Here is a 21,196-nt window from a genome sequence, read left to right on the forward strand (position 1 = left end):
ATATTTAGGATTCAGGATCTTATAAATAAATTTAGGAAAATGATTTAGGGATTTTTAGGAATAAATTTAGGAAAATGATTCACCTATTTAGTAAACTTAAATATAAGAAAATGATTTAGGGATTTTAGGAATAAATTTAAAAGAATGATGGAGGTATTTTAGGGGAGAGGTTGAGAAATTTTAGAAATAGATGGATTAGTATTCAGTATAAATACCCCTCCACCTTATTTATATTTCAAGAAATCCTACCTATTTATATTTCAAGAAATCTAAGCAATACAAAGTAGTAGTTTATATATAGTGTTTTGTAAATCTTTTTGGATTGGTCTTAATAAACCGTCCGAGTGTTACTTATTCATATCTCAAGAAATCCCAATCCGAGTGTTACTTATTCATATCTCAAGAAATCTCAATCCCAATCCGAGTGTTACTTATTCATATCTCAAGAAATTCCAAGCAATACAAAGTAGTAGTTTCTACATAGTATTTTATAAATCTCTTCTGGATTGGTCTTAATAAAGTGTGCGAGTGTTTCCCACAGATAGTTTTGTTCAACAAGGTATCAGAGTGAGGTTAGTGTAGGTTATCTGATCTCTTGGAATCTGTAGCTGCAGCTCTGTCTAATCTTCCACATCAGAAATGATTTTTTGAGATTAGTAGTGAGTGAGTTTCTTTTGTGTCGTGAGTAGTCTGTGACTATGCAAATCTTGTGTCGAAAGAGCTTGTTTGGTATTACTGAGGTATAGCCAACACGATGGGTGATTTCCAAATCGTTGGAGGAATCAAAAAACTCAACAACAACAACTACAACACGTAGACAACATGCATGATGTCTTATTTACAAGGACATAATCTTTGGGAGATCGTTGGCGGGTGCGAAACTACGCTGCTAGAGGAGGATTCTAACGACGCCTTGCGCAAATGGAGAATCAAAGGAGACAAAACAATGTTTGCCTTGAAGACCACAATCAGAGAAGAGATGTTAGAGAATATTCGGGATGACAAGACTCCGAAAGAAGCATGGGACACGTTCGTGATTTTGTTCTCAAAGAAGAACGATACAAGGCTACAACTCCTGGAGAATGAGTTGTTGTCAATTTTACAACGTGACATGGCGATTGCTCAGTACTTCTACAAGGTCAAGTCGATCTGTCGGGAGATTACTGAACTAGACCCGAAGTCCGTCATTGTAGAATCTCGAATGAAGAGGATTATAATCCATGAATTGCGACCAGACTATAGAAGCTTTATTATTGCTGTACACGGATGGCCCACTCAACCATCACTTGTAGAGTTTGAAAATTTGTTAGCCAGCCAAGAAGCCATGGCTAAACAAATAGGAGGCATCACATTGAAGGGTGAAGACGAAGCACTCTACACAAGTGAAAGCTGGAGCAATAATAGGTCGTCTACCAAGCGTGGATACAATGGTGACAAAAGAAGAAGTCGCCAAGGAACTGTACAATCAGGGAGAGCTCAGAAGAACGATTACAATAACTCTCAAGGGAAGAGATTTGAAGGCATCTGCTACAGTTGCGGGAAGAAGGGCTACATGTCCAAAGATTGTTGGTCCAAAAAAAATCTGTCGGAAGCAATCTGGCATCCTCCAACATGGAGATAGAGGAGGAATGGGATGCAAAGGTACTTTATGCCATAGAAGAAGATGAGCTAGCACTCATGGCGATGATGGGAGACCATATCGATTATGAGAATGATTGAATCATTGATTCAGGATGCTCAAACCACATGATTGATGATCAAAGTGGTATAATGGAAGAGGAGTGGCCCTCAGAGAAGGAAGTATTACCACTTGTTAATACAGATTGGAAATTTTGGCAGATGGATATGAAGAATATTTTCTTGCATGGAGAGTTGGACCAGGAGATCTACATGAGCCAACCAAATGAATTAAAAAATGAAGTTGGAGTCATTGGTCAGTATATGCGAAGTCTAAAGAAGCCTCATTAGGATGCGGTCCGATGGACCTTGAGATATGTCAAACGGTATCACGATACTCAAAGGTCAAGTATCAGAGAAACAGAGTACAAAACAGCACTGGAGTAGCCTAGGAAAGTATATTGCTAAAACTCTTGATGGAAGATTGGCACTAGAAAATTGACTATCCAATACCACTTCATTGCGACAACCAATCTGCTATTCGTCTAACAGAAAATTCGGTGTTTCATGCTAGAACAAAGTATGTGGAAGTACACTACCATTTCATTAGAGAAAAAGTCTTGATGGAAGAAATCGAGATGCAGCAGATCAAGATCAAGACAGATGATCAAGTGGCAAACTTGTTTATAAAACGGCTGAATACTGGCAAACATGAGAGTTTTCGCTGTCAGCTCAAAATGGTGCAACGAATGTGGACTAGTATTAGGGGGAGTGTTAAAATGTCATCACTAGCCCAATAGGGTTAAGCCCAACCATGGTATGAGTAATTATATTTATGATTTAGGATTTTAGAAATAAATTTAAGAAAAGAAGGTAGGGATTTTAGGAATAAATTTAGGAATATGATTTAGGTATTTTAGAAAAAAAAAAGTAAGAAATTTAGGAATAGATTGACTATCTCCAGTATAATACCCCTCCATCCTACTTATTCATCATCTCAAGAAATCCCAAGCAATACAAAGTAGTAGTTTCTACGAGTGTTTTGTAAATCTCTTCTTGATTGGTCTTAATAAAGTGTGCGAGTGTTTTTCACGGAGAGTTGTGTTCAACACTACACAGCCCATACGTGCGAATATGGGCTCACCAGTCAGTTCGCACACCGTGGGCCATTTTCCTTGTCGGGTGAGCATACTTTGGGAGCTCTTTAGACCAAACACCCATTAGAACTATAACCGTCACGACAACATTAGGTAAAATATAATGATCATTCTCCTGCCTAATCGTCGCAACATTATGATAAACGTAATGATCGTTCTCCTGCTTGGTCATTGCAGCATTATGATAACCATAACAATTGTTCTTATGCCTTGTAACGTACACGTCCATATTATTGTGAAGGGTAAGGGATATCCTCAATCCATGAGCACACAATAATGCATGAGGTCCCAACATTTTTTCCATTTTAATTATCATTTAATACAACCCCGCTAGCGTTCCGTACAGATCATATCGTTTTTCATATCATTTCACATATCGTTTATCATATCTTTCATGCATACATTGGGGTTTTATTTCATGCTAGTTCGTCATTTTGCATGTCAATCATATTATATCATTCAAATTGCATAAATATATCATATCATAACATTTCATACTTCCAGACATAACAATTTTCATCATATACATATCATACCATAACATATCGCATCACAATATATCATCTTATAAACATGTCAATTGTCACATATCTCGTACCATAACATGTTTCATATCATATATCAATATATATATATATATATCTATAGATAGATAGATAGATAGAGATAGATATATCTGTCATTCACACGTCGTATCTTAATCACATCATATCATAAACACTTCTTGGTCATATCGTTCCTTAACTTATCATAGCCTTAACATTCTTATATCTATCACAGTCATAACGTTACATGAACGTACCTTAGTCATATCATTACAGGAATGTATCTTAACGTGATCGTTCTATCAATCTATCATAATCTTGTCCATTTCTACCCATAATCTATCCATATTCTTTTATCAATCGATCGTGACCCTATCGATTTTATCAATATCTCATATTCATAGCACTTCGATATGTAACCTAACCTTAACATTTCATGAACGTATCGTACTCCTATCCTTATATTATGTTTAGTGCATCATTCTCATATCCTATCTCAAACATATCATTGAACACATCGTACTATAAATATTATCATACAATTCACATCTTATAACATACATATATCATATCATAAGCATATCGATCCATAAACAATTCACATATCAATATATATAACACGTGCAGAATCACAAGGCACGTGTCAACATCAAATATAACTATGCCGATAGTAAGGACACTTACTTGGATACCCTTAGGTAAAGTTCTATCGAACTCCAAATTAGCTTGCTTTTGTCCCTCAAATTCGTTCTCACTTATGCTAAGACGCTTCCCCAGTTAAAGATGTTCAACGAATTCTTTCTGTAATTCTAATTCCTAAATTTTGTTAATCTTTACATTTAGATTTAATATTTGTTGGGATATAAATCTGTCTAACAATACAATGTCTACTGCCATACAATTTATTAGATATTATCATTTCATAACATATTTGATAATTACTTTCATAAATATTTTTGTTATTATATTCACTAGGGCTAACAATTTAATACTTTTGAGATCTTCCTTTTCTTTCTCTCGTTCTCCCTATCTGTTTTTGATTCAATTATGTTGTCTGTGTTCTATTCTCCATCTGTTTTTTCATTTTATTCTGTTTACTGTGTTTTTCATTTTATTCTATTTTGTCACATACATTGGGTTTAGAGATATTGCTGACCAAATGAATTGATTAAATTGGCCAACAATATCTATGAACAATCGATGCCTTTGGCCAAATCTGACATTATTGATAATTTGGCGAGATCTAACATTATTGGCTAGAATTAGTATTTACATCTCATTTCAAACTCAAAAGCTAAACAATTGCAACAAGTTAGAGAAGACCAAACATATAATTGATGATTTTCTAAAAATGAAATTACGATAAAAGAAAAAGGAGATCTGTGATATAACTTACTCTAAATCTCCAACATCTCTGAGACATTTCTCTTTTTTCTCCTTTCTTCCTTTTTGTTGCAGGACATAACAAGGGTTTGAAAAGATTGGTTGAGACACGAGGGAGATGAAACCGTTCCCTCCTTAATCAATTAACTTATTTTATTTTATTTTAATCATTTTATTTTATTTGTTGGGCCATTACAAATTTTGATCTATTATATATAAAAGAGATACAAAAGGATAGACAGGCTGAATTGAAAAAGAGATATAGGTAACTAAGTTTATTTTATTGATCGATGAGAGAGCATATAGAATTATGCATCATCCATTTCGTATTAGAGTAAGTAGGGAGAGAGAGTTAATTGGGTTGGATAAGCTCGAGAGATCTGCATTCCCAAGGGCCATCACGTGGAATGAAAACGTGCGCTGAAGAACCCATATGTCATTGATTTTGGACCACACCTCCACTCTAATGTCGTAATCGAACGAATTGCTAGTAATAAACACCACAGTGTTCAACCTTACATCTGCTTTGATCTCTTTGGCAATCACTTCCAATACAAAATCTATCAATCTTTGCAGAAATTCACAAGGTAAATTCTTACACGGTTGGAAGCATCCAAGGTTATAATTGCCTTCTTGTCCACCCAAAACACTCATTTTAACTTTCGTGGATGACGTAACTCTTATATATTATTGCTTTGTTATGCTTTACTTCGGACAAACTATCTATTACCTTCACCTGTATATAGACTTATGGTACTCCTCCTTCTTCCTCTTAAACTCTAACATATGGGAATAGTGCTTTCATAGCTGTCTCAAACTATCAAGTTTAATATATATGTGTCATGGTCTCGAGTTTCGATATCGTCGTTAGCCGTACAGGAATGTCTTGCCTTAACTTAAAATAAAAGCAATACTTGGCTTGAATATTTAAAGAAATACTCAATAAGTGACCCACTATTGGGGTTAAATGCAAGAACATGCGAATGCAATGACAAGACCTATCATATCAGTTTATTTTCCTACGGCACTATCTTAACGGGTAACTTGGATGTATACCATATACTCTACACACAGCCCATACGTGCGAGTATGGACTCACCAGTTAGTTCGCACACCGCTTAACCATTTTCCTTGTTGGACGAGCATACTTTGGGAGCTCCTTAGACCGGACACCCGTTAGAACTAGTAACCCTCATGGAAGCATTAGGTTAAACATAATGATCGTTCTCCTGCTTAATCATTACAGCATTATGATAAACATAATGATCGTTCTCCTGCTTGGTTATCACAATATTATGATAATCATAATGATCATTTTTCTGCCTCGTAACGTACGTGTTCGTAATATTGTGAAGGGTAAGGGGTATCCCCCAATGTATGAGCACACAATAATGCATGATACCCCAACATTTTTTCCATTTTAATTATCATTTAATACAACCCCACTAGCGTTTCGTACAGATTATATCGTTTTTCATATCATTTTACATATCGTTTATCATATCTTTCATGCATATGTCGGGGGTGTATTTCATGCTAGTTCGCCATTTTGCATGTCAATCACATTATATCATTCAAATTGCATAACTATATCATATTATATATATATATATATCCGTCATTCACATGTCGTATCATAATCATATCATATCATAAACATTTCGTGCATTCTTATATCTATCACAGTCATAACGTTACATGAACATACCTTAGTCATATCATTATAGGAACGTATTCTAATGCTATCGGTCTATCAATCTATCATAATTCTATCCCTTTCTACTCATAACCTTTCATATTCTTTTATCAATCGATCGTGATCATATCGTTTTTGTCAATCTCTCATATCCATTGCACTTCAATACGTAACCTAACCTTAAGATTTTATGAACGTATCGTATTCCTATCATTACATTACGTTCAGTGCATCCTTCTCGTATCTTATCTCAAACATATCATTGAACACATCGTAGCATAACTATTATCATACAATTCACATATTATAACATACACATATCATATCATAAGCATATCGATCCATAAACAATTCACTATGACACATGCAGAACCACAGGGCACGTGTAAATATCAAATATAACTATGTCGATAGTAAGGCCACTTACTTGGATAGCCTTACCTGAAGTTCTATTTAACTCCAAATTAGCTTGCTTTCGTCCCTCGAATTCGTTCTCACTTATGCCAAGGCATCTGTTTACCAAATTTTATTAAGTATTTAACAAATTCTTAATCTTTCCATTTAGATTTAATGTTTCTTGGGATATAAATATGTATAATAATACAATGTTCGCTGACATACAATTTATTAGATACTATAATTTCATAATATATTTTATAATTACTTTTCAGATATTCGGTTTTTTGTTCTCTCTCTGTGTTTTTAATTCTACTATGTTTTCTGTGTTTTTATATTTTTCTTTACTTTCTCTACCGGTTCTCCCTAGAATGTTTTCATTATCTTTTATTCTGTTTACTGGTATTGTTGGCCAATTTAATCTATTATTCACAGTTATTATGTTCATAAATATTCTTAGCCAATTTCATCTATTCATTAAGATTTGCATTCCCAAGGGCCATCACGTGGAACGAAAATGTCGGCCGTATAGATTTGAACAACCCATATGTCATTGATTTTGGACTTCAACCTCGCCATAATGCGGTAAACGACCCCGTCAAGAATGTTTTGCATGCTAACACACACCACACCGTCGAACCTCACAACTTCTTTCATCTGCTTGACAATCTCCTCCAATGCAATCTCTACCGATCTGTGCACAACTTCCTTCCGCAGGTAAATTCTCACACACTTGCAAACTTCCCCCCATAAAACTCATCTTTAACTTTGATGCTTGACGTAACACCTCGACAATACTACTGCTTTGTTATGCTTTGCTTTCGACGACTTTATATAGACTTATGGTACCCCTCCTTCTTCCTCTTAAACTTCAACGTCTGGGAATAGTGCTTTCATAGCTGTCTCAAACTATCAAGCTTTATAGATAACTTCGAATATAATTAAATTTACTTTAGGATTATTTTCTTTGAAACTCAGAGTAAACATAGATTTCTATTCTATAAAAGAAATTAAACGAATTATTTGCAAAAATGTTTGTCAAATAAAAGTGTTTTCTTTAGAATATAAATTTTACTTTGAATAATGCACCGACTTTGTTCCAAAACTTTAACAAATTCTATTACGTTCAAAACCCTAAATTCGAAAATACTTTAACATCAAACTCTTTCGAATAAGATCTAGATGTACGTATGAAGTTACTAGTTTAAATCTAAATAAATTTTGTGACTTGATGTTTGGAGTGAGCTCGGTTAAAATTAGTGTTTGGAACATGTAATTCTAAATTCCATCTTAATATATATATCATATAAATGATATAAATGAATACTTCCATAAAATATTTTATCTTTTAATTTTTTTCCAACCAAACAAAGAGTAAATACATTCTTATTATGTCTTGAGTGAATTTTAAGTAAATATATAGGGAGTTGAAGTTGAAGGTAAAAATTAATGGTACATATGAATAGTAAATATATTATATATTGTTGACGCAAAATACATTTTCTACAAAGGACATTGGACATCAAAGGGGTGGATTTGGTAGGGGTTCCACATCGATTAGAGAAAGGAACGAGTGCAAACGAGAATGTTGGGTCCTGAAGGGAGGTGGATTGTGAGATCCTATATCGGTTGGGGAGGAGAACAAAACACCCTTTATAAGGGTGTGAAAACCTTTTCCTACCAGACGCGTTTTAAAAAACTTGAGGGGAAGCTTGAAAGGGAAAGCCCAAAGAGTACAATATCTGCTAGCAGTGGGCTTGAGTCGTTACATTTGTACTCGTACTCCTCTCATAATGATGGTCAACGAGTGGGCTGTATTTCGACTTAAGGTGTCAGAGACCATGTTTGCCTTTCTAGGGTGGATATCTATATCGTAATCCTTCACCAGTTCTAACCACCTTCTTTGTCTTATGTTCAACTCTTTCTGCATGAAGAACTATTTCAAACTCTTGTGGTCAGTGTAAATTTGGGTTTTCTCTCCATACAGATAATGTCACCAGATCTTTAATGCAAACACTACTGCGACAAACTCTAGGTCATAGGGTAGTTCTTATCGTATTCCTTTAATTGACGGGATACGTATGCAACGACTCTGTCATGTTGCATCAACACACATTCTAGTCCTTTCTCAGAAGCATCATTGTAGATCAAGTATCCCTCTAAGCTCTCAGGTACCGTGAGCACTGGGGCTGTTACCAATCTTTATTTTAGGTCTTGGAAACTTGCCTCACGTGCATCGTTCCATGTATATGGTACGCCCTTCCTCGTTAGTTGTGTAAGTGGCAAGGATATCTTAACAAAGTCCTACATGAATCTTCAATAGTACCCAGCTAATCCCAAAAAACTCAGTACCTCTGTAAATGTAGTTGGGCATCTCACTTGGTAACCTCTTTGATTTTGGTTGGATCTATGAATATTTCATCATTTGATACCACATGTCTCAAGAATGAGACTTGTCGCAGCCAAAACTCGCATTTGGAGAACTTGACGTACAACTTGTTCTCTCTCAGGATGGTTAGAACTTTTCGGAGGTGTTCTTGGTCCGTTTTCAAGTATACTAGGATTTCATCTATAACAAGATAACAAACGTGTCCAAAAAGTCCTTGAATTCTCGATTCTTTAATTCCATAAAGATAGCTAGAGCGTTGGTGAAGCTAAACTACATGACTACAAACTTGTAGTGACCTTATCTTGTCCTAAATGTTGTTTTTGGTATATCCGTATCTTTAATCTTAATTTGATGGTACCCTAACTGAAGGTCTATCTTGGAGAATACCATCACCTCCCTAAGTTGGTCAAATAGGTCTTCTATGCGAGGCAGAGGTATTTATTCTTTATTGTTCTCTTATTTGGTTCTCTATAATCGATGCACAAGTTCATCGATCCATCCTTCTTTTTGACAAACAACACCAGCGCACACCAAGGGGATATGCTAGGTTGAAGGAAGCCTTTGTCCGGTAGGTCTTATAATTGCGCCTTAAGTTCTTTCAACTCAGCTGGCATCATGCGATAGGAAAGTGGATATTCCTAGTAGGTCTTCTGGGAAGATGTCTAGAAATTCATTCACTAGTACGGTGTCTAGGGTCTTTTCCTTTCCTCTTGCATCTATGAGACATGCTAATATTATTCAACCCTCTTGTTGAACTGGTCTCTTAGCTTTCATCATTAAGACTACCTTTGGAGTAGTCCCGAGTATGTACCTTTAAAGTTAAAGCTGGGTCCCGACAATGGTGAAAATATTACTTCCTTTGTACGACACTCTATACTAGTGCAGAGCATGAGAGGTTAGTAACGACTATGAATAAGTAGAAATTTAGGGTCAACAATGATTAAAATGGTAAGATAACAATCAAATAATATTTGAATACAAAGAAAGAAAAAAATAATAATTATTGGGTCTTAAAATTTAAGTGGTATGAACGAGCCCTTAAGTTAAAAAATAACATTAGATTCCAAAAAAATTTAATTTCGTGTTTAATAAGAATTTATTCCATATATTTGATATTCACGTACCTAGAAAATGTAAGTTTTTGAGACATATTAGAACACGACGTTTAGGGTTTAGGGTTTGAGACATGTACCCTTATTTTTCTCTTTGCTCGGTAAATTTTTCTATGTATCCTTAATTCTTCTTCCTTTTGGAGGTATTTTTCATATAATATTATCAATTGGTGCGTGTTACGAAACAACTTTGTAAGAGGGAATGTGACATTAAGCTCGATTCAGAGACTAAAATTTAGGTGCGTTGAAATGAAACATGGTACATATCACCATGTCATTATACTATGTCATATCATCATCATACACTCGTGTCACCATATCATAATGCGTAATCATCATAACGTATCATAGTATAATGCATCATCATAACATTCATTATAATATATCATGTCATCATAGTACAACATATCAACATACATGACACATGTAAGGGTCATGGGACATGTGTAATCATACATAAAACAAGTATTCCGACCGAATCGATAATAGAACCACTTACACGGTTGACCTAGGTCGAAGCTACTATGATCCCTTAATGATAGCTTAATTAATGATAGCTTAATGCTGCTCTCTGAAATTTAATTACCGAAAGAGTTTCACAATTATAAATTAGCATTCTACGTCGGAATTGGCTCACTTAATTTAATATAAAATAATTTAAAGTTACTTCTAATCATTTAAACTAATTAAACCTAATTGTTCATAAAATAATTATTAAAATTAGAGTTCCACAATTATAAATTAGTATTCTACGGTTGGAATTGACTCATCTAGTTTGACATAAAATAATATTGTAACGACCCAAGATCTTTACTAACCTACCGTTGCTATCATCTTCATAACATAATCTCTCGTACGGAAATAAACATTTAAAACATATTCGTGAAACAACGTTATGAACTTACATGTTTTAAATGAAGGTCTGTAAAATAATACAAACGAAATATTAAATAAAACTAAATAAATATTGAAAATGACCGCACTCTATACTAACTTATAATCTAATAATTTAAATACTGCTATCCTATGCATATGTCATAGTTTTTACTTGTGATGTTGTCGTCAGCCGTACGTACATAAGTGTCTTGCCTTTACCTGAAAAATAAAAGTAGCGCACGATTTGAGTATTTTAAGAATTATTCAGTAAATGACCTTACTATTGAGGTTAGGGTATGCAAACACATGCAAGATGTGATTAGGGACCTATCATTTAAAACCATCATAGAGGAGGTCTCCAGTATAAACAAAATTAGATGTGTAGTACTTCCGTACACATAACCCACACGTGTGAACGTGAGTCTACCAAGTAGTTCATACACTTCCTCCAACCCCATTTATCTAACGGAGACGGAAGTCTCGCTCCACTTCCTCTTCCATTCTCAACGGAAATCTCTGCCATTTGGCTTCACAAACGTTTCAGCTACGACAACGTATCATATGCCTTTTTTTTCTCCCTATATTGTTTTAGAAAAAATAAAGAGAGATAATTTTTAATATCTTATGGTCTTTGTGGCTCTAAATGAGGCAACAATTACTGAAATGGTAACATAACAAGTCACATTTAAATAAAAAGGAATAAAAATTAATTATTGTTAAAAGTTCTTTCATTATAATATCTCATTCATTAATTTTTTTTTTTTGAATAAAAATTAATTATTGTTAAAAGTTCTTTCATTATAATATCTCATTCATTAATTTTTTTTTTTTAAGGTTATTAAAATTAAAATTTTATTTTAAAAAATTGACTAATAAATGTTTTTAAATAATATTTTTAAATTCACATATCCAAAATTAAAATTTCAGGAATACATTAAATATATTTTTTTTAAATAATATTTTTAAATTCACATATCCAAAATTAAAATTTCAGGAATACATTAAATATATTTTTAAAAAATTCTGTGACATATTGAATACAATGTGTAGCTGGTCGTGACTAAGAAACTAATGGTTTCGCTTGGTGGGTCGGGAATGTCCGTCCTCTTTGAAAATTCAGATTATGGTGGGATCATCAGAGATGACTATGGCCCCTAATACCGGCGGTAGCTCCGCCTCATGGGGACAGCAAGAAGAGGAAAGAGTTTGAAGAAATTTTGTTGATGATAAAAACCCCCTACGGATCATGCACTGGATCCATCCGACCTAGAATCCAATGAACCGATGGTTAACCCTCTTTTTTTAGTGATTGCCACAGGGAGAGAAGTTCACGCTTTTTCCTGTATAAACTCATATTTAATTTACGAGTGAACAGTGATGTCCCACATTGGTTGGGGAGGAGAACAAACCACTATTTATAAGGGTGTGTAAACCTCCCCTGGCAGACGCGTTTTAAAGCCTTGAGGGGAAGCTCGATAGGGAAAGCCCAAAGATGACAATATCTGCTAGCGATGGATCTGGGCCGTTACAAATGGTATCAGAGCCAGACACCAGACGATGTGTCAGCCTTCTCGCTGGTCCCCGAAGGAAGGAAAGAGTGCCAACGAAGACGATGGCCCCAAAGGAGGGTGGATTATGATGTCTCACCCTAGCATTCTCGCTGGTCCCCGAAGGAAGGAAAGAGTGCCAACGAAGACGATGGCCCCAAAGGAGGGTGGATTATGATGTCTCACCCTAGCATTCACGTTTTAAAATCTTGAGGGGAAGCCCGAAAGACGATGGCCCCAAAGGAGGGTGGATTATGATGTCTCACCCTAGCATTCACGTTTTAAAATCTTGAGGGGAAGCCCGAAAGGGAAAACCCATAAGTGGATCTAGGCCGTTACATAAACTATAAGTTTCAAAATTATAAAATTTTATTTTTTGTTTTTAAACTCTTAAATGTATTAAGAACCATTTCTTTTGATAAAAAAATTAAAAAATTATGAGATTTTATTATTATTATTATTATTTAATTCATCACTAATTCTTAACCATTGTCAGTTAGTTAACCTAACCCCACATGGTTTCATAACTGTTGGAAAAAAGAAAATTGGGAAATTAATAATATTAATATAATTTCTCACCAAACCTTTCTCGAACGTCCTACTTTCTTCCTCTCCTCCTTACCCTTATCTCTCTCTTTCCTCTGTAAATTCTCTCATGGCGACGGTTCTCAGAACTCCATTTTTTCAGGCAACTCCTCCGGCAACTGTATCCACGATTTCCTCATCCAAATCCACCCTTAAACCCTTATCTGTATCCTTTAGAACCTCTCACGCTACCATTTCTTGCATCAATTCCTCCAAGTTTTCACTTCGTCCTCGTTCTCTCCGGTTCCCGAAGCTCGCCTCGTTTTCTTCCTCCGGTGAAACGGAAATTAGCGAGGTCGAAGAGGAAGTTCGTGAATCTGAGGCTGAGGTACACTTAATTCTTCTTCTTATTTGGGGCTATTTTACCGTTTGGTTGCTGTAGCTTTACCGGACTATTGTAGTTTGACTCTTTAGTTGATTAGGTTGGATAGTGTTGGAGGATATTGTTTTATGCAGAGGAGTTTCTAGGATCGCGTTGTTATGTCTAATATTATCAATTAGTGCGAATTTGCCTCTTGGATTGCTGTTACGAAACAGTTTTGTAAGAGGAAATGCGGCATTCTGGCATTATCTTCAATTCATTGTCTATTTCTGTGTTCTAATTATTCTACTGAATTATCTATGAAGTAAGACATTTGATTCTCAAATCTCACCTTGAATTTATCCACTTGACATTTCGAATTTTTGTATTAACTAAAAAAATTGAGAATGGAAGCAGTTTTCGTAGTTTTGGGGCCATTATTCGAGTTTGGTCTAATCATTCCTCTATGTTCTATGCAGCTTTTTGGATACTACAATAATATAATCAAATGATGGAACCATAAGCTCCATTCAATTCAAGACTAAAATTTAGGTTTGTTGAAATGAAACATGGTCCATGAAGCCTAAACTATGCTCTTTTAAACCTGCAAGTATGGACTATTGATTTTGTTTTTTAAAATTTGAAGATTTTCGATATTGGATGCTTAGAGAGTGTAATAACTTCTGACTATGAGAAATGAATTCACACAGCACGGGTTTCAATTGTTTTAATTAAGTTTATACTAAAATCATGTCCTTGTGCTTTCTTGTTGCTCATGTATTTATGTAACAGGACTCTTCTGTTAGTTATACTGGTGTGGAAGATGCTGCAAGTGATAGTGATATAACTGATGATGCAGAAGTTAATGCTGAGGATGTGGCTCAGTCAGTTATTATATCAGCACTTCAATCCTATAAGCAGGCTTTAGCAGATAACAATGGAGCTCAAATAGTTGAAATAGAGTCATATCTGAAGTCGATCGAAGATGAAAAGCTCGCAGTTGAAAGGAAGTTGGAATCCCTAACTGAAGAACTCTCTGTAGAGAAGGTTCGAATTTTGCGGATCAGTGCCGACTTTGATAATTTTAGGAAGAGAACAGAGCGAGAACGTCTTTCATTGGTAAAAAATGCTCAAGGGGAAGTGGTAGAGACGTTATTGGGTGTCCTGGATAATTTTGAGAGAGCTAGGGCACAGATCAAGGTGGAGACAGAGGGAGAAGAAAAGATCAATCAGAGTTACCAAAGCATCTATAAGCAGTTCACTGAGATTTTGGGCTCATTGGGTGTAGTTCCTGTTGAGACAATTGGGAAACCTTTTGACCCACTGGTGAGTTCTTGCTTCTTGTCATCTTATTGAATTTGCATTTCATGTACCTCTCATTTTCCCTTTATTCATCAAAGTTAAGTGACTATTAATCAGTCAGTGGTGCTAATAACTGATGAACTTGTTTTCTAAATCAAATTGTTTAAATTGTTTTGTTCTTAGAGTACCTGCACATGACGGATTTATTCAAGCAACTTGCTGAGTAAAATGGTGGTATTTAGTTAATACCAACTCTAGAAACTAGGAAAGTGTAGGGTCTTTCCTTGCAAACATTACAATCATTACTGGATGATCTTTTCCTGAAATCTGATTTTTGAATCTCAAATATGAATATGAATTGAACCGACCTGTTGGGATTCATTTATTTTTGTAGATTTTGACCATAGGAAAACTAAGAATTGTGATCTTTTGCTCTCATTTTTGTTTTGCACTGATAATGATGAGAGGATAAATCATAATTTATTTCATAGTGTTCATTGCAAAAAACTATGTGATGTAAATTATATTTGGTGTTCCCTGGATCCATCCATAAGAAGTGATGCATCTTATAATGGGTTATTTTTTATGGAAAAGGATCAAAGAAGAGAAAGTTACTTTGGAAGTGTGCTATCTTGGATCCGTTATCGGTTTTATGGTTGGAGATCGATAAAAGAATTATTGAAGATAAATTTGAAGATCTAGACCAGGTTCAGAGTGAATCTGATAGTGTACATTGTTGGAGCAAAAAGGTAGAAGACTTTACTAGTTGTACCTCTCAGGCTATTTGTTCAAAAGGTGATTTTTTGTCGGTAAATTTATGCTTCAAGGAGGCCTCGTCCTCCTGTAATATTGTAACTTATTCAAATTGTTATTATCAATGACAAGGCTACTATTTCTGTCTGATATATTGTGATTTTTCGACTACCTTCTATCACATTGAATTCTGAGGTGATTTGTTTTTCTTTTCTGAAATCTACTCGATTTGCATTCTAAACTAGCATGACATGATCAAACATGGAACTAATCAGGGTTCTGCTGTTTAATCTCTCTCTTTTTGGGGATCGAGTTTGGTAAGTTGAAACTTCTTTAATCAATTTCTTGCTACAGCTTCATGAAGCAATTATGAGGGAGGACTCCGCAGAGTTTGAGGAAGGCATCATACTCGACGAGTTCCGCAAAGGATTCTTGCTTGGTGAGAGACTCCTGCGTCCATCAATGGTGAAAGTATCAGCCGGTCCAGGGCCTGAAAAGTCGGATGAAGCAGCAGCATCAGAAGAACATGATTCGAGTGAAAACTCGGAGGGCTCCGAATCGGAGTCTTCTTAAAACTCGAATGAACACAATCCAATTTTGAATATAGTTTTTGAATCTTCTTTGTGGGTGATAAGAGATTGGAGATGGAGTTTATTGTTGTTCTTGGTTATCAGGCTTTTGCAGGCGGAGAATTTAGATATCTGTTCTCAGGGGAAGGAAGTGTTGTAGTTGATTTAGATATTTCTTGCTATAAGTTGTAGAAATGGTTGAATGTGCCTTGATTTCTGAGGCCAAAATGGCATGCCAGGTCTCCTCTGTAGGACCATATTTATTTGAAGGAAATTGAAACCACTCTCTCTTTCATTGTTATTTCTGTTCATTATATTAACTTACGAACTTCTGTTAGGGAATGGATGGACCGAAGAATTGTTTCCAATGTAGGTTGACCTATTTGGACATCAAGAATTATTTCTTTGATTTATTTAAGGAGATTGAGAAGTAATATTCTTATTTTGGTCATTCGTAATTTGTTAATTTGAGCCTTACTTACCAGATTTAGTTAATTTGAGCCTAATTTAGCCGTAGGAACTTTCTATTCAAACTTAAATGTTACGTTTTTTTTTTCTAAAATGGTTAAATATGTTTGCTATTGTATGGTTGTGGTGTTGTGTGGTACGATGTCTATTTGATCGTAAAAATAAATGTTTTGGCATCTAATGCATGCATATTATGTTTGATGATTGAGAAGATTGTGGTAAGATTATACATTGTGTGAATCGAGTAACCAGCCACCGAGCACAAACAATAATGCTCTAGAAGTACTAGATATGGCTGCAATGATGGAAGTGATGCAATCCTTGGTACAGACAGCTTGGCAAATGACTCAACTGATCTCGACCTTGGTGTAAAATGGCAGACAGATGGCCCAACCTAATCAGGGAAACGTCGACACGACGGAGGAAACAAGTATTTCATAGACTTCAAACGTTGAGACCCTGAAGTATTTGATGGAACGTCCCAGGACCCAGTGGCAGTTGAACTGTGGTTATCTTCTATTGATGAGATTTTTCGACACATGAAGTGCCGAGAAGAACAGAGGCTAAGTTGTTCCACTTTTATTCTATGTAACAATGCTAACTATGGTGGCAATCAGCCTCTAGAGCGATTCTCGTAAACGAAAACGAGATCACTTGGACTAAATTTAAAGGAGCATTACTCCAAAAATACTTCAAACTAGTGGTGCGATATAGAGCAACCTGAATCCCTAAGCATAGAACAAGAAGACAAATCAATGGAGGAGTATGAATGAGAGTTCAACCGTATATCCCACTTTGCCCCGAGACTAGTTGAGATAGAAGAGAAGGCATAGAACAAGAAGACAAATCAATGGAGGAGTATGAATGAGAGTTCAACCGTATATCCCACTTTGCCCCGAGACTAGTTGAGACAGAAGAGAAGGTAGAGTGCTTTTTTATGGTTTTGAGATCTGATGTTCAAGGAATGGTGTCAGCGCATCCTCCACCAAACTATGCAACAACGTTCTAACTAGCTGAGGCACTTGACGATAGGGAATACGCATTTGAAGACACACAATCCCATCTAGGCATGACAGTTGACCACGCCACCTACCTCCTCCAAGGTACCACGATGCCAAGGTAAGACTAGCTTAAACCAAGATTGCAGAAAACCACATGACCGCCCACATAGCCCACCACATGATAGTGCATTTTGCACCAACAGTGGGAAAGGTCGCTCTAGATAATGCAAGTGGCATCACCAAGCCCACTAGCAACCAACTGACCTTAAACCTAAAGTCATTCCCTCAACCGGGCCAAATATACACTACCATTTGACATAGAGTTGGAAGACTCCAACACAGCAGTCACAGGTACGCTATCTATTCTTAGACATTATACGTGAGTATTGTTTGATTCTGGGTCCACCCATGACTTTATCTCTACTGACTTTGTAAAACACATCAGGGTGGAAATAGAACTGCTATGGTACATGTTGTTCGTGGATACCCCAACAGGGGAGAGAAAGGAAGCCTTCGAGAAGGTGAAGGACTGTTAAATTTTTGTGTCAAGTCACATGATGGATGTGACATTGATAGTGTTAGATATGAAAAATTTTGACATCATCTTAGTAATGGAATGGTTAGCTAGTAACCATGCTTCCATTGATTACTTTAACAAAGAAGTTGTATTCAGACCTCTTGGCTGCCCAAGCTTCAAGTTCAAGGGGTCCATAGTGGAAATAGTCCCTAAAATAGGTCACAAAATTAAAGGCAAGGAAGATTCTCTCATATGGTGTTCGAGGGATATTAGCTCATGTGGTGGAACATGGCGAACTGAGGTGACCATTGACTTGGAAGATCTCTCCAATGTATTGCTGGAAGTATTGCTGGAAGATCTCTCCAATGTACTTCCAAAGCGAGACGTGGAATTTGAAATTGTACTTGAGTTGAGAACAACCCCTATTTCCAAGATGACTCCTGCGGTAGAAGAATTAAAGTTGCAGATCCAAGATACTGGATAAAGACTTTATACAAGAGTGTGTACCCTTGGGCGCCCTAGTGATATTTGTGAAAAGAAGGACGAGTCTATGCATTTTTGCATAGACTATCAAGAGCTCAACAAAGTGACAATTAAGAACAAGTACCCTTTACCCTGGATTGACGATCTGTATGATCCGCTACAAGGAGCAATGATGTTCTCAAAGATTGACTTACGATCAGGCTACCATCAGTCGAGGACTAGGTAGAGTTATATCTCTAAAACATCTTTCTGCACAAGGTATGAACTTACAAGTTTAGAGTAATGTTGTTTAGCTTAACCAATGCTCTAGCCACGTTTATGGGCCTAATGAACAAAGTGTTCAGAGAATTTCTAGATATTTTTGTGATCGTGTTCATCGATGATATCATGGTGTACTCCAAAACCAGGGAGCAACACGAGCAACATCTTAGGAAGGTGTTGGTCACTCTAAGGACAAACAAGCTATATGCAAATTTCTCCAAGTGTAAGTTCTGGTTATAACAAGAAGGATTCCTTGGACATGTACTGTCACGAATGGGGATCACTGCAGACCCAACAAAGATTGAAACTGCGACAAATTGGCCTCGCCCGACTAATGTGACCGAGGTACAAAATTTTCTTGGTCTAGTCGGTTATTATCGGTGGTTTGTGCAAAATTTTTCCAAGATCACCACCCCCCTTACCGAGTTGACCAATAAGGAAAAGTCGTTCACCTTGAATGATCAGTACACAGTGTGTTCTATGTACCGATGTTATGATGATATATAGCAGACCATCTCATATGATAGATTCTGAACCCCTATGATTAGATAAAGGTTTGAACTATGAGGAAGAGCCGGTACAAATTGTGGCTAGAGAAGTGAAGACTTTACATAGTTGAGAGATCACGTTTGTCAAAGGGAATTGCCAGCCAGAAGAAACCACTTGTAAACGAGAAGAGGAGATGATGATCATCTTCATCTTCTTCTTCACTAAGCAGCCGCCACCCATCTCCTCTCTATCGTGTTATTGGCTAGACCGCTAGAGTCGCATGCCACGTTGGTCATTAGACAAACATTGCACGTTACCCACACCATGAATCATCACTGCCATTCTGTTTGTCGACCCACAGTGTCCGAGGAAGGACAGTCACGAGTCTTCTTGTTGCTGTTGCATCACCGGTCACCAGACGTGCCCCCGTTGCTACCGCACCTTCGATATTTATGTTCACTATGATATCGTGCGAGTCTTTCCTTTTCTGAGGTGTCTGGTGATGTGTAATGTGTTGTTCCCGACCAATTCAGGCCCAAAGGGTACGTATACGAAGCCTGCCTGGTGAGCGCATATGCGCGTACTTGGACCGTGTGGAGAAGTACCATGCATCCAACCTTGTCCGAAACTGGAAAGAGCCTAAGGTCATGCTATGGTTTCTAAACGATAGGTTTCATTCATGTCTTGTGTGTGATTGCATTACTAACCCCAATAGTGGAGTGACTTACTGGCTATTTCTTAAAATACTTGAGTCATGTGCTACCTTATATTTTTCAGGTAAAGGTAAAGCTCTCGTGCACATATGATGATGAACGCTGAAAATGCCAAGATTGCACTGAATTCCAATTAGTAGTTTATAGGAGTTTTTAATGCAGTTTGATATTTAATTTCGTGTTTTGAACTGAATATGTAAGTCCATGCCTTTATTTTAAAGGTATTTATTATGAATTTTTGCATATGTGATTAGCATGCATAGGATGACGTCACTAATTAGGTTAAGAAAATTAGGAGCGTTAATTACATTTGGTATCAGAGCCTTAGGTTTTAGATCCTGTAGATCACCTATGATGTAGAAGCTCAAAGATGACAATATCTTCTAGTGATGGGTTAAGGTTGTTACAAGTAATATCAGAGTCAAACACTAGACGATATGCAAGTGAGGAAGCTAGGCCCCAAGGGGTGGATTGTAAGATCCCATATCGGTTGGAAAGAGAACAAACCATTCCTTAGAAACATCTCCGTAATATACGTGTTTTAAAATCTGGGCCCCGAAGGGGGTGGGATTGTGAGATATCACATCCGTTGTAGAGGGAACAAATCATTCTTAGGGGGTGGATTGTGAGATATCACATCCGTCGTAGAGGGAACAAATCATTCTTAGGGAGTGGATTGTGAGATCTCACATCCGTTGTAGAGGGAACAAATCATTCTTATAAGGGTATGGAAACATCTCCCTAATATACACGTTTTAAAACGTGGGCCTCCAAGGGAGTGGATGATAAGATCCCACCTCAGCTAAAGAGGGAACAATGCTATCCTTCTAAGGGAAGCCCGAACAGAAGAGCCCAAAGAGTAGACCTGGGTTGAGTTGTTACAACAAACTATCTTAGAGTCATTTGAAATCTTGAGTTAGAAAGAAGTTTTCTTGGGTCGTGGTAAATCTAGATCTTATTTTCTCTTTGAATTCATTCTAATTGGTTTTTTTTTTTTTTTTTTTTTTTTGGATTTATGTATATATTAGATCTTATG

General features: G+C 36.4%; 1 protein-coding gene and 1 long non-coding RNA gene across 2 annotated transcripts in view; both read left to right on the plus strand.

Annotated features, from left to right (window-relative positions):
• Positions 1–8,181: 8,181 nt before the first annotated feature.
• The window catches only part of LOC111453136, a 15,761-nt gene continuing 2,746 nt past the window's right edge, over positions 8,182–21,196 (plus strand). The window contains exons 1-2 of the long non-coding RNA XR_002712225.1: positions 8,182–8,205; positions 8,633–8,637. This is a non-coding gene — a long non-coding RNA (uncharacterized LOC111453136). The remainder of the gene's footprint in view (positions 8,206–8,632; positions 8,638–21,196) is intronic.
• On the plus strand, positions 13,303–16,529 carry LOC111453132 (protein GrpE-like). The gene is made up of 3 exons (XM_023094098.1): positions 13,303–13,631; positions 14,397–14,930; positions 16,014–16,529. The coding sequence occupies exons 1-3, from the start codon at positions 13,374–13,376 to the stop codon at positions 16,230–16,232; spliced, it is 1,011 nt and encodes a 336-aa protein (XP_022949866.1). The 5' UTR covers positions 13,303–13,373; the 3' UTR covers positions 16,233–16,529.

The sequence above is a fragment of the Cucurbita moschata genome, unplaced genomic scaffold (assembly GCF_002738365.1).
Source record: "Cucurbita moschata cultivar Rifu unplaced genomic scaffold, Cmos_1.0 Cmo_Scf00015, whole genome shotgun sequence".
Lineage (NCBI taxonomy): Eukaryota > Viridiplantae > Streptophyta > Magnoliopsida > Cucurbitales > Cucurbitaceae > Cucurbita > Cucurbita moschata.